Source organism: Ovis canadensis, chromosome 19, assembly GCF_042477335.2.
Source record: "Ovis canadensis isolate MfBH-ARS-UI-01 breed Bighorn chromosome 19, ARS-UI_OviCan_v2, whole genome shotgun sequence".
Taxonomy (NCBI): domain Eukaryota; kingdom Metazoa; phylum Chordata; class Mammalia; order Artiodactyla; family Bovidae; genus Ovis; species Ovis canadensis.
Window position 1 is genome coordinate 21,582,494 of NC_091263.1, and position 25,490 is coordinate 21,607,983.

The 25,490-nt window shown below is 44.0% G+C and overlaps 1 protein-coding gene across 1 annotated transcript in view; it reads right to left on the reverse strand.

The window, feature by feature from the left end:
• The window catches only part of DYNC1LI1 (dynein cytoplasmic 1 light intermediate chain 1), a 53,882-nt gene extending 32,732 nt beyond the window's left edge, over positions 1-21,150 (reverse strand). The window contains exons 1-2 of the mRNA XM_069561315.1: positions 19,668-21,150; positions 19,402-19,475 (exon numbers count right to left, since the gene is read on the reverse strand). Of these exons, the coding sequence (XP_069417416.1) occupies positions 19,402-19,475; positions 19,668-19,813 (220 nt within the window). The 5' untranslated portion in view covers positions 19,814-21,150. The remainder of the gene's footprint in view (positions 1-19,401; positions 19,476-19,667) is intronic.
• Between the last annotated feature and the right edge of the window lie 4,340 nt (positions 21,151-25,490).

Here is a 25,490-nt window from a genome sequence, read left to right on the forward strand (position 1 = left end):
GAAATCGACAGTAACACAGCACAGCAGGGGACTTTAACACCCCACTTTCATCAATGGACAGATCACCCAGACAGAGAATCAGTAGGGAAACACAGGCCTTAAATGACATATCAGATCAGATGGGCTTAACATTTACAGAGCCTTCCATCTAAAACCAGCAGAACACCCACTCTTCCAAATGCACATGGAATATTCTCCAGAACTGATCACATGCTGAGCCACAAAGCAGGCCTCAGTAAATTTAAGAAAACTGAAATCACATCAAGCATCTTTTCTGGTCATAATGCTATGAGATCAGAAATCAACTACAAGAGAAAAAAGACTACCAAAATCACAGACATGGAGAGGCTGAATAATACGCTACTAAACAACCAATGGATCACTGAAGGAATCAAAAAGGAAATCAAAAAACACCAGAGCAAAATGAAAACAAAGGCACGAATATCCAAACCCTAAGAGGTGCAGCAAAACCAGCCCTAGGAGGGAAGTTTGTAGCAGTACAGTCTTACCTCAGGAAATAAGAAAAGAATCTCAAAAGCTTTTACATACACATATACATAAATAATATGTACATTTTAGAAAACTTATGAATTTTTGTCTAACTAAAAAATTTATGAGATTTTTTATTTCACTCATTTGACTTAGCATGACTAGAATGCTAGATTTCTAATAAAAAAAACAGATATGCAACAAGCAACAAAGATTTACTGTATAGAACAGAGAACTATAGTCAATATCTTGTGATAACCTATAATGGAAAACAATTTCAAAAAATATATGCATACATGTATAGCTGAATCACCTGCTGTGCACCTGAAACACTGTAAGTCAGCTCCATGCCAATAAAATACACATATTAAGCTTAAAAAAAGTTAAAAGAAATAATAAAAATCTCAAACAACCTAACCCTTATCCCTAAAGCAACTAGAGAAAGAAGAACAAACAAAACCCAAACTTAGTGGAAAGAAGGAAATCATAAAGATCAGAGCAGAAATAAATGAAACAGAGATCAAGACCACCAAGACTAAATGCTGGTTCCCTGAAAAGACAGGCAAAATTGATAACCTTTATCCAGGCTCACCAAGAAAAAAAGGGAGAGGGCCAAATCAGTAAAATCAGAAAGGAGGAGCTACACCAGACACCACAGCAGTACAAAGGTTTGGGACTTCCCTGGTGGTCCAGCGGTTAAGAACCTACCTTGCAATGCAGGGGACATGGGTTCAGTCCATGGCTGGATAACTGAGATCCCACACGCCAGAGAAAATAAGCCTGCCTGTCACAACCACTGCGCCTGTGCACCACAACTAGAGCGCTCACGTGCTGCAGTGAAAGGTCTCGAGTGACACAACCAAGGCCCGGCGCAGAAAGCGAGGAAAAATATTTTTTTAAAAAGAAAATACAATACAAAGGATCATAAAAGCAACAGGTACAAGCAACTACATGCCATTAAAATGGACAACCTAGAAGAAATGGAGAAATTCTTAGAAAGGTACAATTTCCCAAGACTGAACCAGGAAGAAACTAAAAATATCAACAAACAAATCACAAGTACTGAAAAGTGAAACTTGAGATTTAAAAAGGCCCAACAAATCGAAGTCCAGGATCAGATGGTTTCATAGGTAAATTCTATCAAGCATTTAAAGAAGAGATAACACCTCTCCTGAACTCTTTCAAAAAACTGCAAAGGAAGGAACACTCCCAAATTCACTCTAGGAGGCCACCATCACCCTGATACCAAAACCCAACAAAAATAACATAAAGGAAAGAAAATTACTGGCCAGTATTACTGATGAACACAGACACAAAATTCCTCAACAAAATACTAGCAAACTAAATCAAACATTAAAAAATCATACACCATAGTCAAGTGGGATATAACCCAGGGATGCAAGGATCTTTCAATATCTGCAAATCAGTGTGATACACCACGCTGCTGCTGCTAAGTCGCTTCAGTCATGTCTGACTCTGTGCGACCCCATAGACGGCAGCCCACCAGGCTCCCCTATCCCTGGGATTCTCCAGGCAAGAACACTGGAGTGGGTTGCCATTTCCTTCTCCAACGCGTGAAAGTGAAGCGTGAAAGTGAAGTCGCTCAGTCGCATCCGACTCTCCGCAACCCCACGGACTGCAGCCTACCAGGCTCCTCCTTCCATGGGATTTTCCAGGCAAGAGTACCGGAGTGGGGTGCCATTGCCTTCTCCCACTTACCACTGCAACAAAAAAGAACAAAATAACTAGGAATAAACCTACCTAGGGAGGCAGAAGAGCTGTACTCAGAAAACAAAGGCAGTGATCAAAGAAATCAAAGACAACACAAACAGATGGAGAGATGTATCATGTTCCTGGATTGAAAGAATCAATATGGTGACTATGTCTGTACTACCCAAAAAGTGGAAGTGTCAGTCGCTCAGTCGTGTCTGACTCTTTGCAACCCCACGTACTATAGCCCACCAGGCTCCTCTGTCCATGGAATTCTCCAGGCAAGAATACTGAACTGAGTAGCCATCCCCTTTCCAGGGGATCTTCCCAACCTGGGGATCGAACTCAGGTCTCCCACATTCTAGGCAGATTCTTTACCACTGAGCCACCAAGAAAGCCCAAAGCAACCTACAAACGCAATGCAATCCCTTTGATATTACCAATGGTATTTTTCACAGAATTAGAACAAAAATATTTTAAATTTGTATAAAAATACAAAAGACCTCAAATAGCCAAAACAATCCTGAGAAAGAAGAACAAAGCTGGAGGAATCAGGCTCCCTGACTTCAGACTAAACTACAAAGCTTCAGTAATCAAAACAGTATGGTCTGACACAAAACCAGCAATATTGATTGATGGACCCAGAAATAAACCCATGCACCTGCAGTCATCCAATCTATGACAAAGGAGGCAAGAATACACAATGGAGAAAAGACAGTCTCTTCAATAAGTGGTGCTGGGAATACTGGACAGCTACATGTAAAAGAATGAAATTAGAACACTCCCTAATACCATACACAAAAATAAACTCAAAATGGATTAAAGACCTAAACATAAGGTCAGACACTATAAAACTCTAAAAAGAAAATATGGGCAGAACACTCTTTGACAAACTCTAACAAGATCTTTTTCAACCCACCTCCTAGTGTAATGAAAATAAAAACAAAAATAAACAAGTGGACCTAATTAAACTTAAAAGCATTTGTACAGCAAAGGAAACCATAAACAAGATGAAAAGACAACTCTCAGAATGGCAGAAAATATTTACAAACCAAGCAACTGGCAAAAGACTAATCTCCAAATATACAAACAGCTCAGAACTTCCCTGGTGGCCCAGTGACTAAGACTCCACATCACCAGTGCAGGGGACCCAGGTTCTATTCCTGGTCAGGGAACTAGATTCCACATGTCATAACTAAAGATCCCAAATGCCCCAGTGAAGATCAAAGATCCCATTAAGATCCAGTGCAGCCAAATAAATAAATGTTTACATACATATATACGTATTTATATATATACATATACGTGTGTATACACACACACAAGACACAAACAGCTAATCCAGACCAAAAAATCACAAAACTCAACCAAAAAATGGGCAGAATACCTAAACAGACATTTCTCCAGAATAAACATACAGATGGCCAAACACATGAAAAGATGCTCAACATCTCTAATTATTAGAGAAATTCAAATCAAAACTACAATGAGGTAACACCTCACACCAGTCAAAATGGCCATCATGAAAACAATCTATCAACAGTAAACGATGGAGGGACTTCCCTGGCGGGCCAGTGGTTAAGAAGCTGCCGGCCAGTGCAGGAGACAGACCCGATCCATGGCCAGGGAACTAAGATCCCACGTGCTACAGGACAACGGAGCCTGCGCGACACCGCTACCGCGCCCACGCCCCAGAACCCGCATCCCAAATCTGCTGAAGCCCACACACCACAGAGCCCACGCTCCGCGGCAGAGGAGCCGCCGCAGCGCAGAGCCGGCACAGTGCAGCTACAGAGGAGCTCCTCGCCGGCCAGGACGAGAGAAAGCCGCTGGGCAGCAACGAAGGCCCGGAAGAGTCAAAATAAACACAGTACTACTTTTAAAAATTAAAAACTAAATAAATGCTAGAGCGAGTGCGGAGTAGAGGAACTCTCTTACACTGTTGGTAGGAAGGCAAACTGGTAACAGCCGGTAGGAAGAACAGTGACATTCCTTAAAACACTAAAAACATTAATTACTCCATGATCCAATAATCTCATTCCTGAGCATATACCTGGAGAAAACCATAACTCAAAAAGAAAACCTGCTCTCCAATGCTCACTACAGCTCAATTTACAGTAGTCAGGATATGGAAGCAACCTAAGTATTCATCAACAGAGAAATGGATAAAGAAGACATGGTACATACGTAAAATGGAACATTACTCAGCTATAAAATGAAATGAAACTGTGCCATTCACAGAGACATGGATGGACCTAGAGACGCTCGTACAGAGTGAACTCAGAAAAATAAATACCACATTAACACATATGTGGAATCCAGAAGAACGGTACAGATGCATCTATTTGCAAAGCAGAAACAGAGACGGGCACAGAGAACAAACACACGGACACCAAGGCGGAAGCAAGGGTGGGATGAATGGGGAACTGGGACGGACACACACACCGCTGTGTGCTGACAGGGAACTAATGAGAAGGCCACTGTGCAGCAGAGGGGACTCTACTCACTGCTGTGTGGCGACCTAAAGGAGAAGGACACCAACAGTACCTATGGACAGCTGTGTGTGTACAGCTGGTTCCCTTTGCTGTACAGCAGAAATTATCACCTGACCTGCCTCCTGAGAAACCTGTGTGCAGGTCAGGAAGCAACAGTTAAAACTGGACATGGGACAACAGACTGGCTCCAAATCAGGAGAGGAGTATGCCAAGGCTGTATATTGTCACCCTGCTTATTTAACTTATATGCAAAGTACATCATGAGAATCACTGGGCTGGAGTAAGCACAAGCTGGAATCAAGACTGCCAGTAGAAACATCAATAACCTCAGATATGCAGATGACACCACCCTTATGGCAGAAAGTGAAGAAGAACTAAAAAGCCTCTTGATGAAAATGAAAGAGGAGAGTGGAAAAATTGGCTTAAAGCTCAACTTTCAGAAAACTTAGATCATAGCATCCAGTCCCATCACTTCATGGGAAATGGATGGGGAAACAGTGTCAGACTTTATTTTGGGGGGCTCCAAAATCACTGCAGATGGTGACTGTAACCATGAAATTAAAAATGGTTGCTCCTTGGGAGAAAAGCTATGACCAACCTAGACAGCATATTAAAAAGCAGAGATATTACTTTGCCAACAAAGGTCCATCTAGTCAAGGCTATGGTTCTTCCAGTAGTCATGGATGGATATGAGAGTTGGACTATAAAGAAAACTGAGTGCTAAAGAATTGAAGCATTTGAACTGTGGTGTTGGGGAAGACTCTTGAGAGCCCCTTGGACAGCAAGGAGATCCAGCCAGTCCATCCTGAAGGAAACCAGCCCTGAATATTCCCTGGAAGGACTAATGCTGAAGCTGAAACACCAATACTTTGGCCACCTGATGTGAAGAACTGACTCGTTGGAAAAGACCCTGATGCTGGGAAAGATTGAAGGTGGGAGAAGGGGATGACAGAGAATCAGAGGGTTGGATGGCATCACTGACCCAACGGACATGAGTTTGAGTACGCTCTAGGAGTTGGTGATGGACAGGGAGGCCTGGCGTGCTGCAGTCCATGGGGTTGCAAAGAGTTTGACACAGCTGAACGACTGAACTGAAATTGAAAAATTAACACATTGTAAAGCAATCATACCCCAATAAAAATTTTAAAATAGAAACAAGTAAATAAAATAGATAACCAACAGGGACCTAGTGGATAGCACAGGGACCTCTGTTCAACATTCTGTAATAACCTAAGTGGTAAAAGAATTTGAAAAACAACACACACATGCAGATGCATAATTGCTTCATTCTGCTGCACACCTGAAACTAACACAACCTTGTTAACCAACTACACCCCAAATACAAAAATTTAAAAACCCCTAACCTACTTTGGCCACCTGATGCGAAGAACTGACCTCCTGGAAAAGACCCTGATGCTGGGCCAGACTGAAGGCGGGAGGGGAAGGGGACGACAGAGGGTGAGATGGTTGGATGGCATCACCGACTCAGTGGACATGAGTTTGAGTAAACTCTGGGAGTTGGTGATGGACAGGGAGGCCTGGCGTGCTGCAGTCCATGGGGTCACAGAGTAAGACACAACTGACCGACTGAACTGAACATGTTTAGATCAAACTCTATCATAATCAAGTTATTTTCACGTCCTCATCCAGGCTCTGGGCACCTTTTTCTGTAAGGGGCTAGACAGCAATACTTTAGGTTTTGCAGGTCACATAAGGTCTCTGTCACATATTTACCTTTGGGTTCCGCCTCCCCAACTCTTCAAAAATGTAAAAAACAAACACCGTTCTTAGATTGCTAGCCACAGAACAAGCGTCTATAGGCCAAATCCTGTCCTAGTGGATGGACCAAAAGGAGGAATTCGTTAATCCAATTACAGTGAAATTCTCCACAGCAAGTAAGCCTGTATTTCAAATTATTCATCTGAACCTGTTCAAGTAAATCACTCTCTGTGAGCCAAGTACAGGATCCAAGCACTTAAAAGAACTTCAGTTTTACCATAAACCACCAACAGTCATCAATTCTCACTTCAAAGCTCAAATTTGAACACCAAATTAGGGAAAAAAACTCCACATAAAGTAACCAAAACAGCATCAACATAAACATGTGCTCATGTTGTTGTTTTATCTCAACAGATCTCTAGTTTAACACCAGGATGTAATGCCCATAAACTTTTTAAAAATCTGATGAATGAATTAAAAACATAAAGATCTAGAAGATGGGACTTCTAGTAACTGTAACCTTGTCCCCATCAGTTGTGTGAACCAGGACAAGTCAGATAATTTCCATTTGCTCCCTTGTCTTCTAAATGGAGGTAGTGAAGTTGTTCAGTTGTGTCCGACTCTTTGCGATCCCACGGACTGTGGCCTACCAGGCTCCTCCATCCACGGAATTTTCCAGGCTAGAGTACTGGAGTGGGGTGCCATTTCCTTCTCCAGAGGATCTTTCCAACCCAGGGATTGAACCCAGATCTTCTGCACTGCAGGCAGACGCTCTACCGTCTGAGCTACCGGAGAAGCCCCTAAATGGAGGGAGAGTGGAGTATAAGACCAGACAGTCTCCAATCTTTACAGTGACGGATTTAAAGTTCTAGGACTATCAGAATCCATACCTTCTCCATCAGTGATATGACGCACTGGGGTTTTTCTTAGACACTGGTGTTTTTTTAAAAAGAAAACAAAACCATGACTCGTGAAAATGAGCGGCTGAAACCTAAGTACACACTGTACTAGGTTAGGAACAACTTGAACCCTTCCCGTGTATGCCAATGTTTGAAGCGTTTACAAACAGTATCTCACATAATCCTTACACTAATCCTCAAAGGTAAACAGTATAATCTGAAAGATTAAGCAACTTGCTGAGGAAGGGTCAGGATTTAAGTCCAGCAATGCTCCTCCACTCTATTCTGTCACTGTTAGGCAGCAGGTTCTAGCATTGTCCCCTCAGCTCCAGACAGACGGGCGAGAAAGGGAAACGTGAGCGGCGCTCTGCCTCCCTCTCCTCCCAGCTTCCTCTCCTGCTGCCGTGGAAGGCTGAAGCATAGCACACTCCCTGCTGGGCACGGGCTGCGTCTCTGACGCCTGCCTTCTGTACAGAGCTTCGGTTCACACTTCCACATACCTCCGTTGGAAACTTTATGGTCCACAGCATCATGATACTAATCATAACAGAGAATTCCAGCCTGCCATATTCCTTCTTTATCCGAGTAAGATACCAACACTGTAAAATGAGCACCTCTGATTTGGCTTTGCATGATGGAAAATGAATTACTGGGCTTCCCTGGTGGTCCAGTGGTTAAAAATCCGTCTGCCAACGCAGGGAGCACAGGTTCAATCCCTGGTCCGGGAAGACTCCAGCCGCTGCGGGGCAACCAAGCCCACGCACCACGGCTACCAAGCCTAGAGCTGGCGCTCCACAGGAGAAGACACCACGACGAGAAGCCCGAGCACCCCACCTAGAGAAAGCCCACGCGCGGCACAGAGACTCAGCACAGCCAAAAATGTTTTTATTAAAAATAAAAAAATAAATCATCCTTTTCATCTGAAAGCTCTGCTGACAAGGGCCACACGCAGTCACCACCGGAGCTACCTCTGGGCGTGGACCGTCCACATGGCTTCCGTGAGTTACCTGGATGACCCAAGCAGGCTGGGGGGTTGGTCTGCTCTTCGTCTGCAAAGAGCATCTCTCCCCTGCCTCAGCCAGCAAAGGCAGGGAGAAGCTACCGACCAGCCATAGGGTCTGCAGCCACTGCTTCAAGACCACCTCCCTCCAGCGTGTCGAGGAGTGCGTGCGGTGGAGAGCCAGCCCTGAATCCCAGCTCAGCTGTGCACCCTCTTCCACAAGACAGGCAGCATGCTCCAGAGAAAAGCACCAGCGGAAGACTCGAGTAACAGGCACAGCACACCCCATCGTTGGTCCTAGCCCTACCTGTGAACACCATTCAGCCATCTAGGTGACGGTAAAAGCAAAACTTATCCTTTACCGTTTCTCTCACTAGACCTGAACTGAACAACACTGAGTTTACTGCAATAAACACTCACCAAGGCCAATAAATGCTGAGCCCAATGGTATTAACAGTTCCTAGGCTCCAGACGGTCAAAGTCACCCTAATGCAACAGTTCTTAATGAACAAGCAGAGTATGTATTCTACAACTAAGCTGCCTTTAAATTAATATGCCGGTTTTTAACCTGCCTACCAGAGAGGCAAAGATTGACATGAACAGCCCCTGGTGTCACCAATGGTGTTGGACAAACACGTGCTTTCACACACTGATGGTGGGACACGTAGAACAGGACAGCCTTCTGAGACTACTGTTTAATAATGTTCAAGAAGACTCTGAAGGTACATACTTTCCATTGGTGAGTGCTGAGATGACAGCATTAAGTCCTTCTAGGGACAGGTCTGGAGCCTACGAGAGTTTCTCATGCTTTCATCCCTTCCAGCACATATTCAGCTTTGCATATGAAGGAGGTGCTCCGGAAACACCTGTTCAATGAATTCTGACAAACAGTATACCACAGGTTTCCACCAAGCCCTTGGTTAGATCAGTTTTCGACTCAACAATGTTTCTATATAGAAACAACATGGGAATCTCACAGGAGAGAGGCAGATCTCCTTTACGTGATGAGGACTGAAGTCCTTTTATGTGCAGGTGCCATCTGCCACTTCTGTGTACTGCTCATTTTTCCACATATAATAGGTATCTGTGTTCTGAAATTGTCCCAAATGGTAATACTTTAGTTTATTAAGTGGCATTTTCAGGGGAGTTCTTTTTAAAGATTCTTTGATTGCTGGTTTTATTTAAGATCAAAGGAAATTTTTAAGATTGGGAAAAGAAACAGCTGAAACTTTGGTTATTCCATTTGTAAAATTGAATACCTTAAACTCATCATATCATTTAGCTTATTAGTACTCTTATTTTGTACTTGATAAACTGTTTCAAGTTCTCCCTAATTAGTAGTTCTCGAGATGACTTTTACTGTCTTAATATTTGATACCGTGAACTTGCTGGTCTGTTCAGGATTTCGTTGAGGACTTTTATTTTGTATTTACTTTTACCTTTTACCCATACTCTGAGGAAAGAGAAGATTTTAAGAAGTGCTTTAACAGCTCATGCGCGCTGTAAAAGTTATACGTGGCTTATTTTCAGTTAGGCAGAATCATGGAAGGAATACTTTGCAACAGTTGGATTTTAAAAGAATACTTTTTACTGAAGTATAGTTGATTTAAAATGTTGTGTTAGTTTCTGTTATACAGCAGAGTGATTCGGTTACATATGTGTGTGCGTACTTTTTCATGTTCTTTTCCATTATGGTTTATCCCAAGATCCTGAATATAGTTTTCCATGCTCTCCATAGAACCTTGTTGTTTATCCACACTATATACTAATATGGCAGTTTGTATCTGCTAATCCCAAACTCCTGATCTGCCCCTCTCTCACACCCTGTCCCCTGTGGTCACCTTGTTCTCTGTGTCTGTGAGTCTGTTTCTGTTCTGGAAGTAAGCTCGTTTGTGTCGTATTTTGGACTCCACCTGTTGGGTGGTGTCATGTATGAGCACGTGTATCAGGATCATTCTCCTTTCGTATGATGGTCCCTAGGTCCATCCACGTCGCTGCAAACGTCATTCCATTCTTTTTTGTGGCTGAGTAGTATTGCATTGGAGAAGGCAATGGCACCCCACTCCAGTGTTCTTGCCTAGAAAAGCCCATGGATGAGGGAGCCTGGTGGGCTGCCGTCTATGGGGTTGCACAGAGTCGGACACGACTGAAGCGACTTAGCAGCAGCAGCAACTCAACCTGTGGGAGTTTATCCCAAAGATAATACCTGGTAAGCGGAAAATGGGGTGTAACAAGAATAATCTGTTTACCTATCAAGTATAATTTTATGACAGAACCATATGTATTATTCAGTCACTAAAGGGGAATCCATATCCACTACCACACCAAAAAAAAAAAAACACCTTCCGATACATAAAAAGAAAAAAAAATCTGATTTCAAAATATAAGGTATGAGCCTATTTTGTTTAAAAAACAAATATATACATAGAGAAAATGAAGACTGATTACCTCCAGGTGGTGAGATCACGTGTTATTTTCATTTTTCTAACTCATAAGTATTCTTTCTCTCTGGCAAGAAACATGCATTACCTTTATCACTTAAAATAAGCAGAAGGTGTGCTACACATCATTTTAGTTCTTTGAATCCCAGGAAATCTGATACACTCTCCCCTGAAAGGCCAGGGGGCTGAACCCTGCCCACAGGTGGCGGAAGGGCTGACTCCGACACCAGGGCCTCTGGGTAAGGGCCCCCACCCGAGCAGCTCGGGACTTCTCACCAGGCCTTCGGCTACAGCCACAGGCCCCCGCCGTCCTGCGGTGCCCCCCTCCCCACCCTACTCGCAAAAGTTTCCTCAGACACCACCTTTCCCACAAAAATCTTATGCAGTCTGATTAGCAATTACTTCCGACTGACACAGCTGACTTTTTACCATATGCCGTGAGTCCTTCCCCACTGGAGGTCACAAGCTCCTGGAGGGCAGGGACCAAGTCCTAGCGAGCCTGGCTTTCTCCAGAGGACCCAGCAGAGCATGTTGTGCACAGCACGCTCTAACAAATGCTTGATGAACAATGAATAAAGAGGTTACCTGTGAGGTTTTTCTAACACCACTGCCCTCACTTTACAAACAAAAGAAGGACCCAAAAGGCTAGTCCGTGGTTTCTTTCTTTCCTTTTTGGCATCACCACAAAGCATGCTGGATACAGCTCCCCAGCTGGGGACTGAACCCACGCCCCCGCACTGGAGCACAGTCTTAACCTCTGGACCACCAGGAAGCTCCCTGGCCACTCACTCAATAGGGACACAGTCCCATGCTCAACTTGGATCTTTCCTTTTCCTAACTCAAGGCTCCCGTTCTGCATTTTCAAAGGGTTTTTGCTGATCTTCCTTCATGTCTTATCACCTGACATCTTTATTTCTCCCAGCTCTGTTTTGTTTTTCACAGTAGCTCAAGAAGGAAATAGATGAGCGTCTCTTGACAATTCTTAAACTTGTGTTCAGACTATACCTCTAGCTGGTATAACAATGAACCTTTAAGCAAAAGATGGTCAACATTCATCCAACAGTTATTTACTGAGCACCCATTAGGGGCCAAATATTATTCGGTTAACCAGAAAGCTCTATTAACCGGCTCCTGGCGTTATTGATGAAACTGACACCCGTAACATTCTAAAAAGAGGGGCTACAAACTTCTGCCCAAAGGCCACATCTGGCCTGCTGCCTCTTTCTGTAAATAAAATTTTACTAAATACTGCCACCTCCATCCACGAATGTATTCTCTATGGCTGTCTGGGGGCTACGAGGGCAGAGCTGAATAGTTACAAGAGAGACCATATGGCTCCCAGAGCCTAAATTATTTACTATGTGGCCTTGATAGGCTGCTGACCATCATAAAATACCAATATGCCACTGGACTCTCAAAACACTTTATATTTGGTATATTGTATAGCAACAGTAACATAATAGGCAATAGTTTTGCTAATCCTTCGAAAATTACCAGCCCAACAGCATCGCTGTGACAGCACTGTCGCTTATATCACATTCCTATAATCACGCCAGAAAACACCGCCCACCGGACAAAAATCTGTTTCTCCCAAGTCATACAACTTTGGGGATCTTTAATCCCACTTTCTCTCAAACAGTTTCTGACTAAACAATTTCATTCTTTTCAGAGTCAGCCCTTATACAGAAAACCACTCACTTCCTTGACAAGTTACTACCCTGAAAAGATCTCTAGTCCAATGTGTATCTTGAGGCCTACTACTTGCAATAATTCAAACATAAAAGAAATGAATTTTATTTCTGATAATGCTCAGTATTTTGTGAGACTTTTTTTTTTTTGGCTGCACACTATCCTGAACTAGTAATGCCTTCAGGGGTAAAAAATGCAGACTCCATTTCTTCCAAGTGGAATCAAACTGTCCACATATACAAAGAAACACTTCATTAGTTTAAACACAATTACACCATGTTTTCAAAACATTTCTTCAAAAATATACAATTCACAAGCTTTACACTTTGAAATAATTATAGAATATCAGAGGAGGTACGACTTCAGAGATCACCAAGTCCAAGTCTCTTAATTTACAGATGAGAAAGGTGAGGCTTACATGGGCCAACCAACTACTTTCACTAATTCACGATGGCCTCAGAACAGGAAGCGATACTAATGTCTCATCTATCAGCCAGGCACCGTGCTGGCGTCCAAAGCTACGTATGTATCTTCAGACAATTAATTCAATTAATCGTTATCAATGAGATTTTTTGCAGTGAGGCAGATTACATCAGGAGAACCAAAGAAAGTTCCTTAATAACTGCTAAACATCTTTTACTTTTCCTACAAAGAAAGCTCTCTTTTCTTGAAGAGAGACTGCCCGGTGTATAGATTGAGAATACTGGCTCTGGAGCCAGGCTGCACAGTTCAGAATCCTGACATTGCCCCTTTCTGACTATGTAACCTCAGGGCAATTTACCTAACAGCTCTTTCTTTCCTGATCTTTACAGGGATAATCTCGGTATGTAAACAATCCTAATGTGCCTGGTACACGTAAGTGCCTATAAATTTGTTGCTGTTGTTATTTTCCTTAGGTAGTCTTATCAAGACATGGTTAAGTAACCCAAGGCACAGAGAAAGTGCCCTCAACAGCAGCTATTAAAATTCATATAACTACAACCACTGTAGTAAAGTTTGATTAAACAGTAAGGGTAAAGAAAAAAAAAGTTATTAAAAGGACCATTTGTAAGTTAAATCCTACTAAAAACATACACACAAGAAGTTCTGCCTTTTAATATCAAGAACAGACAAGTTTACTCTCAAAATCTTTCAAGCAAAAATGACTGAATGCTAACGCCAGAGTGTTTCTGGGTTTCACAAGGGGCCAGACGTAAGTGAATGACTTCTTCAGCACAAACACCATGACAACAGAAGCTACATCCTAGAATCCAACAAATATTTGGATTTTACTTTAATTATTAGTATTTTCACTCCAAGATAGCCTTTTTAAAAAGTTATGCGGTAGGAAGAGTAGGTGGCACTTTCTCCCTTGAAGGAATTTCTATCAAAAGTCCAAAATCCTCACCAAAATCAGAGGGCAGGGTCTTTACAGCTGTGTGGCCTTGGAAAACTCACTGAACAGCTCTCTAAAATTCAGTATCTTATCCACAAATCAGCATTCACATCTACACCCCAGTTTGGGGAAGCTGGGAGGAAGAGGGGCAGAGGAGGCAGACTAAGATTTGTATGTAAATGCTTTGAGATATGATCCAGCGATCCTACTCCTGGGCCCATATCAGAAAAAGTGTAATTCAAAACGACATACGCACCCCAGTATTCACTGCAGCACTCTCTGCAACACCCAGGACATGGAAGCAGCGTAAAGGCCCATCAACAGAGCAACGGGTAAAGAACATGCGGAGCACATGCACGACGAGATACTAGTCAAGCGAAGCCATTCAGTCGTGTCCAAGTCTTTGTGACCCCCTGGACTGTATACAAATAGCTGTGAAAAGACGGGAATCGAAAAGCAAAGGAGAAAAGGAAAGATACACCCATTTGAATGCCGAGTTCCAAAGAATAGCAAGGAGAGAGAGGAAAGCCTTCCTCAGAGATCAATGCAAAGAAACAGAGGAAAACAACAGAATGGGAAAGACTAGAGATCTCTTCAAGAAAATTAGAGATACCAAGGGAACATTTCAGGCAAAGATGGGCTCGATAAAGGACAGAAATGGTATGGACCTAACAGAAGCAGAAGATATTAAGAAGAGGTGGCAAGAATACACAGAAGTGTACAAAAAAGATCTTCACGACCCAGATAATCACGATGGTGTGATCACTCATCTAGAGCCAGACATCCTGGAATGTGAAGTCAAGTGGGCCTTAGGAAGCATCACTACAGGGGTTCAGGATGGGGAACACGTGTATACCTGTGGCAGATTCACGGTGATTTACGGCAAAACCAATACAATATTGTAAAGTAATTAACCTCCAATTAATATAAATAAATTTATATTTAAAAAAAAAAAGAAGCATCATCACTACGAACAAAGCTAGTGGAGGTGATGGAATTCCAGTTGAGCTCTTTCAAATTCTGAAAGATGATGCTGTGAAAGTGCTACACTCAATATGCCAGCAAATTTGGAAAATTCAGCAGTGGCCACAGGACTGGAAAAGGTCAGTTTTCATTCCAATCCCAAAGAAAGGCAATGCCAAAGAACGCTCAAACTACCGCACAATTGCACTCATCTCATGCGCTAGTGGCTTCCCTGGTGGCTCAGAGGTTAAAGTGTTTGCCTGCAAGGCAGGAGACTGGGGTTCAATCCCTGGGTCAGGAAGATCCCCTGGAGAAGGAAATGGCAACCCACTCCAGTATTCTTGCCTGGAGAATCCCATGGACGGAGGAGCCTGGTAGGTTACAGTCCACGGGGTCACAAGTCGGACGCGACTGAGCAACTTCACTTTCACGCGCTAGTAAACTAATGCTCAAAATTCTCCAAGCCAAGCTTCAGCAATACGTGAACCGTGAACTTCCAGATGTTCAAGCTGGTTTTAGAAAAGGCAAAGGAACCAGAGATCAAATTGCCAACATCCACTGGATCATCGAAAAAGCATGAGAGTTCCAGAAAAACACCTATTTCTGCTTTATTGATTATGCCAAAGCCTTTGACTGTGTGGATCACAATAAACTGTGTAAAATTCTGAAAGAGATGGGAATACCAGACCACCTGACCTGCCTCTTGAGAAACCTCTATGCAGGTCAGGAAGCAACAGTGAGAACTGGACATGGAACAACAGACTGGTTCCAAATTGGGAAAGGAGTACGCCAAGGCTGTATATTGTCACCCTGCTTATTTAACTTATATGCAGAATACATCACGAAAAACGCTGGGCTGGAAGAAGCACAAGCTGGAATCAAGATTGCCAGGAGAAATATCAATAACCTCAGATATGCAGATGACACCACCCTTATGGCAGAAAGTGAAGAGGAACTAAAAAGCCTCTTGATGAAAGTGAAAGAGGAGAGTGAAAAAGTTGGCTTAAAGCTCAACATTCAGGAAACTAAGATCATGGCATCCAGTACCATCACTTCATGGCATAGATGGGGAAACAGTGTCAGACTTTATTTTGGCGGGCTCCAAAATCACTGCAGATGGTGACTGTAGCTACGAAATTAAAAGACGCTTACTCCTTGGAAGGAAAGTTATGACCAACCTAGACAGCATATTAAAAAGCAGAGACATTACTTTGGCAACAAAGGTCCGTCTAGTCAAGGCTATGGTTTTTCCAGTAGTGATGTATGGATGTGAGAGTTGGCCTATACAGAAAGCTGAGCGCCAAAGAATTGATGCTTTTGAACTGTGGTGTTGGAGAAGACTCTTGAGAGTCCCTTGGACTGCAAGGAGATCCAACTAGTCCGTCCTAAAGGATATCAGTCCTGAGGACTGATGTTGAGGGTGAAACTCCAGTACTTTGGCCACCTGATGCAAAGAACTGACTCACTAGAAAAGACCCTGATGCTGGGAAAGATTGAGGGCAGGAGAAGGGGACGACAGAGGATGAGATGGTTGGATGGCATCATCAACTCAATGGACATGGGTTGGGTGGACCCCGGGAGATGGTGATGGACAGGGAGGCCTGGCGTGCTGCAATTCATGGGGTCGCAAAGACTCGGACATGACTGAGCAACTGAACTGAACTGGACTATAGCCTGCCAGGCTCCTTCGTCCATGGGATTTTCCAAGCAAGAATACTGGAGTCGGTTGCCATTTCCTTCTCCAGGAGATATTCCCAACCCAGGGATCGAACCCAGGTCTCCCACACTGCAGGCAGACTCTTCACCATCTGAGCCATCAGGGAAGCCCCTGATGAACTCTCAGCCATTAAAAGGAGTGAAATAGCGTCATCTGCAGAGACATGGATAAATCTAGAGACTCATACAAAGTGAAGTCAGGAAGAGAAAAAAGCATGTAATACTACTTATATGTGGAATCTAGAAATGATACAGATGAATGATACAGATGATACAGAGATGTAGAGAACAAACCAATCGATACCAAAGTGGGGAGGGGAGGCTGCAATGAGCTGGGAGATTGGGACTGACATACACATACTACTATATACAAGTTATATAACTAATGAGAACCTACTGTATAGCCCAGGGAACTCTACTCAATGGTCTGTGGTGACCTAAATGGGAAGGAAATCTACAAGAGAGGGGTATATGTACAGCTGGTTCACTTTGCTGTACAACAGCAACTAACAACAATGTAAAGCAACTATACTCCACTGAAAAGTTTTAAAATAAGAAAGAAAAGGAAATGTGTTGAGGATGGCTCACACATAGGCAAATATTGCCAGCTTTGAGTCCTTCCACTCCAGGCAGTGGGAGGGTAGGCTGCAGAGCAAGGTAAAGCTCAACTGCCATTTGTGTTCTGGATATATGATGTTTGATCACTGTTCCTGTTTTACGTATAAGTTGGAAATGTAAAATCCTTTTAGTCTCAGATTTGGTTTTTTTAAATATGGGACTCTAGAGATCACCATAATTCATATTATGAAAGACATACTAGAGCCAAGCATTCTTTGCCTAGCACCTTCAAACTCATAACAAAGAAAACCACAATCCCATTTATACATTCTCTTCCACCAGCATAAACTAAAGGCAGTAATACATGATGGTAAAATGTGATTAAAAAAATCTTTAAGAGGTATTCCAGAAAATTAAACCTGGTTATGCAATCAGTATAAAAATCTGTTGTCAGCTTTTCCCCAAAGTTGAAAAGGACTTTGATGAAATCCCAGTAGAAATAGTACCCCCCCAAAATTTTTTTAATTATAAACTTGCATAACTTGGTATCAGGTGGAGCTGGAAAAGCTCATATAAAAGGAATCTATTCTACAGCAGAGAAGATATAGAACAATCTATTCTAAGTTTGGAGGGATGGAAGTCTAGGGCCTCTAAGTATATTCAGTCTTTGACGCAAAGACAAGTTTAAAAAAGGGTTTAAAACGCATGGTGCAACCTCAGTGCAAATTAGACACATCAAGAAATGAACAAAGCTGTCACTTTTGTTTCACTAAAAACAGAACCATGTAAGTTAACATCTAATGCACTAAGGATTAGTTGCGAAGAACTTCTAAAATGAAAACAAAAATCAGGATCTTATCTTAACAGCAGCAGCATTTGAAAAGAAGTCTTGAGAGTATTCAAAAATACAACCCACCTCAATGAGGTCAAGCTGTGTTAGGCACATTTTAGTTTAAGCACTTAATAGAAATTTGTTTAAGCTAGTAGATTGAAAACATCTTCTGGATTTTTTTCCTTTTTTTTTTTTTTGCTTTTGGATTCTGTCTCTGGCCTATATTACCACTTATGTAGGTACTAACTCAATTTTTAAAATAAAAATATTTTCTAATGCACTTAAGAGATTCACAAAGAGTCACTGGGCTGTTATCAGTTCACAAACATTATCTCACTCAGTTGTCCCCATAATAATAAGTAGGTATTATTTCTAGAACGTCAATTTTAAGAAAGAAGAAACTGAGGGTCACAGAAGTCAAAGAACTTGCTTCAGATCATAGGACTAGTATGTGATAGGGCCATGAGGGAACCCAGGTGAATCTGCAGTAGATACTCTCAATCACATTAAAAACAAAGGTAATACTAATTTTTCAAATAGCTTCATTAACTTATTAACGCCAAGAATCACACTGCAGACTGGCAGCAGTTCATGAAAAATAATGTTTTTATTTAAACATTCCCATTAAAAGCAGACCCTGACAAATAGATTTGAATTCTGTTTCCTTTCCTGTTTTTAAATGCACATAAAAAGTCTTGAGGCATCAATACCAAAGTTTTAAAATTTAACCGTCATCTTATGAGCCAAACCAAATTTTCACATCGGAAGAGTATGAAAGAAATCTCTCCTCTAAATGACTTTGGAGCTAAGCCTGCAAAAATGTGAAGCTGTGAATTGTTCTCCACGTCCACCCGCAGACTCAGTAAAGAAACAAATACCTAACTCCCGGAGAGTAGAGGGGATATAGAACAATCAGGACACATTAGACCATTTCTCCTTATTACACCCATCTGGCCAAAGGGGCTGAACAAGAGAGCTGTTTACTGCCCTATAGGTGTCAGCGAAAAAGGCAGCTGCAACACGAGCCCATTGTACCTATAAAAACTGACTCAAATAAGAACATTTATCACAACTACCAGGTCTCCTTTCTAGCGTCTGTCAATTACACAAAGAGCTTGCTATTAAATACTGATGGCATGCTATTTGCAACAGAACTCTGGCGAAGAGCCTCCTGCTACCAATTTTTGTTATGAAAGAAAAACCGTCCTTATCTTCGACGTAAAGCCCAAGCCACGAGCTCTCTCCGCTGGGCTATCGCATTGTCCCTCCCAGGGGAAGCTGTCAGGGCCACCCCCACACACCCAGGGGAGGAGGCGGGTTCTGGGGAGGGCGGGTCCCTGCAGGTCTCGGGGCAGGGGTCCCAGTCTCTCTCCTCCCCAGCTGTCAGCGACAGGTCGGAAGGTGGGGCGGGGCCCGGCCAGGCTGTCCGCACAAAGCCAGCCAGAGCGCGGCGGGCAGACCCGGACCCAGGCCCGGGAGGACGCCGCGCAGGGCGGAGCAGGTGGGGGCACTTACCCAGCAGCAGCACGTTCTTCCCCGCGGGGAGTTTGGAGCGCGAGCGGGTGGAGACCTCGCTGAGGATGCAGGACCTGGCGGTGAACAAGGCTCACGCTCAGGCCGGGGCCCCGCGCCGGAGGGGCTGCCCCGGCCTCCACGCCCGGACGGGGGCGGCCGAGAACGCGGCGGCCTGGGCCGGGCGCCGAGCCCCGGCGGGCACGCGACCCTGGACCATCCCCGGGCCGGCGTTGCCGGCGGGGACCAGGGAGGGGTGCGATCCTTACCAAAGGTTCTGTCCGTCCTCGTCGTCGCCTGCCGCGGCGCCGCCGTTGCCCGACGCTAGCTCGTTGGCCAAGGGGCCGCCTGTGTAAGTCGCGGTTATTCCTGGCGGACAGGAACCAAAAGAACCGACTCTCCCCACGGCCGCCATCTTGGTCGGGAATCACTCGGCTCCCGGCAAAGCTGAATGAGCGCAGCGGCGGCGGCGGGAACCCGGATATGGAGCGTTCGGCGCACGGGAGCGGGGCGGGGCCTGTGGGGGTGGGACCCAGGCTCTGCAGGGACTGAAGGAGTAAGAGAGGGCCAACTGCGCGTGCGCTGCAGGCTGGCCGGCGCGGCGGGGATGCGCCTGCGCAGGTTATCCGGCCGGCCGCCCTGCCGCAGCGCCAGCCCTAAGCTCTGCGGGTCGATTGCCGCCACCGCCACCCCCACCCTTCCCGCAGTCCTGGGCTGCAGCCGGGCGCCTTGGGGTGTGTCAGGGGAACAATGCTCTCTCTCTCTCTCTCTCTCTCTCTCTCTCTCTCATTCTCTCTCTTCCCGCCCCCCCTTCGGGCCCACAAACCTCGCAGCGGGTGTGAAATTCCTGCACTGTCACTACTGCCTCGGCTGCTGCAATTAGAGTTGGTTGTTCTGTTTACCTAAGACACAGCTGTCATCCTGCAATCTTTCGCCATTGTTGTGCGGATTCTGTTTGCCTCATTCCTGTGTCTTTTTTCGTATTTTAGTGGAGAACTTCCTCCGTTGGTTTTATGAGAAAAAAAAATCGGGTATGGCTATGTTTTGGGAGACCTGTATTCAATCAAGTTCCAGGTGAAAGCTTAATGAAGGAATGATTGATAAAGGCGTTAATGATCTTAAGAGAGATGGGGTTAGCAAGAGCAGGAAGATTTAGGGCTGAAGGGAAAAAGGAAGGAATGTTCACTAGAATCCAGAGAGCTGTAGCGATAAGAAAAGTGTTGATGAGCAAGATCTGTGGCTTTGAGTAAATGAACACAGCACTGACCTCTCTCCTTCTGCCCTGAGGTATCCCACCAGTGTCACATTTGCCAAAGCCATCAGAAGCCAAAGGCAAGAGAACTCGAGCAAAGGAATCCATGCAGGTTTACCTATCTGAGCACAAAAAGGGATAGAGAAAGGATCAGGAAGAGCAAACAGAAGATAGCCAGCTCACCTTGTCTGTTTGAAAATGCAGACAGTCTATACCCAATGATAGTTTGGCTGGGTATAGAATTCTTAGGATGCAAATTATCTTCCCTTAGGTTTTTTTAAGGCCTTTACCCCTTGTCTGCTAGATTTTAGTGCTGTCACTGAGAAATCCAAAGCCATTCTGATTCCTACTCCTTTGTTATGTGGTCTTTTTTTTTTTTTTTCTACTTGGAGGTCTTTAGAACTTGCACAGATTTCCACTAACACACATACCCCTTCCAGTTTCTGCACTATCACACTAATTATCCTGCCAAGTATCATAGACAAATAATTCATCAGTTCAGTTCAGTTCAGTCGCTCAGTCGTGTCCGACTCTTTGCGACCCCTTGAATCACAGCACCCCAGGCCTCCCTGTCCATCACCATCTCCCGGAGAAATAATTCATACTCTTATACTAAACCAACAGCCCCACTTCTGCACTAGATTCCATCTCCTCTCCACCACTCAAGAACATTGCTCCAACAATTCTCCCCCCCACCTTCTCTGCTACTGCTGCTAAGTCACTTCAGTCGTGTCTGACCCTGTGCGACCCCATAGACGGCAGCCCACCAGGCTCCCCTGTCCCTGGGATTCTCCAGGCAAGAACACTGGAGTGGGTTGCCATTTCCTTCTCCAATGCATGAAAGTGAAAAGGGAAAGTGAAGTCGCTCAGTCATGTCTGACCCTCAGCGATCCCATGGACTGCAGCCTTCCAGGCTCTTCCGTCCATGGGATTTTCCAGGCAGGAGTACTGGAGTGGGTTGCCATTGCCTTCTCCACCCCTTTCTCTAGATAATCATTTATTGATTTCAACTGGATCATTTTCTCTTGGCCCTCCCTACTCTTTCACCAGCTACCACTACATTTCTTTCCTCCCTTTTGCAGCAAAACTCTTTAAGACAGTCGTCTTTACATGCTATCTTCAATTCCTCTTCCCCTTCGGCCTTAGAACTCACTTCAATCAGATTTTTACCCCATGACTCCACAGAAACAGCTCTTATCCTTGTAGTCAATGATCTCCTTACTACTAAATCCAATGGTAAATTCTACTTCCTCGTCTTTTTAGCCTTTCAGCGTCGTATTCTATAACTGATCATCCTTGCTACATATTCTTCTTTACATGGCTTCCTGTGTCACTAGCTGCTGCTCCTCAGCCTCCTCCACCATTTCCTCATTTTCTTGACCACTTAATGGCTCAGGGCTCAGTATCTGTTCCTCTTCTCTATCTATACCCAATCCTTTGGTGATCTCATATAGTCTCATTAAATTCCATCCGTATGCTAAATCTCCCAGAGTTTTCTCTCCAGCCTAGAGCTCCATCTAGAACTCCATATTAATACATCCCAACTGTTTCTTCCACATCTTCACTTGGATATCGAACAGCAGTCTCCAACTCAGCATGCTTTAAACTGAGTATCTGACCTCTCTCCCCAAATTCTGTTTCACCCATCACCTAACCTAGTGATCCCCAACCTTTTTGGCATCAGGGACCAGTTTCATAGAAGACAATTTTTCCATGGATAAGAGAGAGGGGTTTGAGTGATGGGGAGCAGTTGTATATACACATGAAGCTTCACTTGCTTGCCTGCCACTCACCTCCTGCTGTGTGGCCTGGTTCCTAACAGACTACAGACCAGTACTGGGGGTTGGGGACCCCTGACCTAACCCACTAGGTAGCAGTTCCTTACTGCCTAAGGTTATTCTTGACTCCTCCTTTCCCTTCACACAGCACAATTGAATACATCAGGAATGCAAAAGTCTTTACCTTCAAAAAATACCCACAATCCAACTTCTTAACACTCACCCTCTGATACTACTGTGAGCTATCTTCTCTCGCCTGAATTGCTATAAAAGGCTCTTCAATACAGCAGCTGGAGGGATCTTTTAAAAAAATCAGCCAGGAGTACCCTGGTGGTCCAGGAGTTAGGACTCAGGGCTTTCACTGCTGTGGCCTGGGTTCAATCCCTGGGCAGGGAACTCAGACCTCACAAGCTGGCTTTTTTTAAAAAATCATATCATTTTACTCTTTTACTCAAAATCCTATAGTGGTTTCTCATTTCAATCAGAGTAAACGCCAAACTCCTTACAATGACCCACAAAGTCTACAGAATCTGGCCCCCATTGCCTCTCTGGACTTTTCTGCTCTAATTGGTCCCTCAGTTTCCCTACTCAGCCATACTGGTGCCACTGTTGTTCTTTAAACATATTGTGTATCCCTTTGATTTAGCTGTTCCCTCTGCCATGAAGGAGATATTGAAAGTGAAAATGTTGGTCACTCACTCATTCCCAGCTCTTTGTGACCCCATGGACTGTAGCCCACCAGGCTCCTCTGTCCATGGGATTTTCCAGGCAAGAATACTGAAATGGGTTGCCATTTCCTCATCTATGATATCTTTCTGAACCCAGGGCTCGAACTCTGGTCTCTCACACTGCAGGCAGATTCTTTACCATCTGAACCACCAGGGAAGCCCATGAAGGAGATAAGAAGCTGCCAAACCAATATCGTCCCCCAAACAGCCAGCTGGCTACCTCCCTCTCCACGTTCAATGTCTTTGTTCAGTTCTCAGCTTCTAGATGAAGTCCACCCTGACTACCCCATTCAGTGCTGAAATTTAAATCTTCACCTCTGCAATTCCAGGTTCTTCTTACCTTGCCTGCCTTTTCGTCTTCTGTAACACTACCTTCTGACATGGTATAACATGTACAGATTATTACTTCGTAACCTACTACCATCATCCTCTGCAGGGGATTGGTTCCAGGACCCCCAAACAAATATGAAACTACATGGATGCTCAAGTATATGAAATGGGGTACTTTTGCATTAACCCTTCACACACCCTCCATATACTTTAATCATTTCTTTGTTGTTTAGTGAGAAGTCGAGTCTGCCCCTATGCATTTCCATGGCCTGTAGCCCACCCGACTCCTCTGTCCCTGAGATTCCCTAGGCAAGAATCCTGGAATGGGCTACCACTTTATTATCCAGGAGATCTTCCTGACTCAGGGATTAAATCTGTGTCTCCTGGACTGGCAGGCAGATTCTTTATTGCTGAGCCACCAGTTCAGCTCAGTTACTCAGTTGTGTCCAACTCTTCGTGACCCCATGGACCGCAGCACGCCAGGCCTCCCTGTCCATCACCAACTCCTGGAGTTTACTCAAACTCATCTCCACTGAGTCAGTGATGCTATCCAACCATCTCATCCTCTGTCGTCCCCTTCTCCTCCCACCTTCAATCTTTCCCAGCATCAGGGTCTTTTCAAATGAATCAGCACTTTGCATCAGGTGGCCAAAGTATTGGAGTTTCAGCTTCAAATTCAGTCCTTCCAATGAACACTCAGGACTGATGTCCTTTAGGATGGACTGGTTGGATCTCCTTGCAATCCAGAGGACTCTCAAGAGTCTTCTCCAACACCACAGTTCAAAAGCATCAATTCTTCGGCGCTCAGCTTTTTTTATAGTCCAACTCTCACATCCATACATCACTACTGGAAAAACCATAGCCTTGACTAGACGGACCTTTGTTGCCAAAGTAATGTCTCTGCTTTTTAATATGCTGTCTAGGTTGGTCATAACTTTCCTTCCAAGGATTAAGCGTCTTTTAATTTTATAGCTACAGTCAACCATCTGTAGTGATTTTGAAGCCCCCAAAAATAGTCAGCCACTGTTTCCACTGTTTCCCCATCTATTTCCCATGAAGTGATGGGATGAGATGCCATGATCTTCGTTTTCTGAATGTTGAGCTTTAAGCCAACTTTTTCGCTATCCTGTTTCACTTTCATCAAGAGGCTGTTTAGTTCTTCTTCACTTTCTGCCATAAGGGTGGTGTCATCTGCATATCTGAGGTTATTGATATTTCTCCTGGCAATCTTGATTCCAGCTTGTGCTTCATCCAGCCCAGCATTTCTCATGATGTACTCTGCATAAAAGTTAAATAAGCAGGGTGACAATATACAGCCTTGGCGTACTCCTTTTCCTATTTGGAACCAGTCTGTTGTTCTATGTCCAGTTCTAACTGTGGCTTCCTGACCTGCATACAGGTTTCTCAAGAGGCACGTGAAGTGGTCTGGTATTCCCATCTCTTTCAGAATTTTACACAGTTTATTGTGATCCACACAGTCAAAGGCTTTGGCATAACCTTTATATAAAACAGAAATAGATGTTTTTCTGGAATCCTTTTGCTTTTTCAATGATCTAGCATATGTTGGTAATTTGATCTCTGGTTTCTTTGCCTTTTCTAAAACCAACTTAACATCTAGCTGAGCCACAAGGAAGCCCTTAATCCTCTCTCAGTTTCTTATAATACCTCATAAGTAAGTGTTAGTCACTCAGTCGTGTCCAACTCTTTGCGACCCATGGACTGTAGCCTACCAGGCTCCTTGGTCCACAGGATTTTCCAGGTAAGCATACTGGAGTGGGTTGTCACTTCCTTTTCCAGGGGATCTTCCCGACCCAGGGATCGAACCCAGGTCTCCGGCATTGTAGGCGGACACTTTAAACCTGAGCCACCAAGGAAGCCCTTAATATAATGTAAATACTGTGCAAATAGTTGTAAATACAATGTAACTGTTATACTAATAGTTGTAAATGCTATTTAAATAGTTGCCTGAACAAGGCAAATTCAGGTTTTGCTTTCTGGAATTTT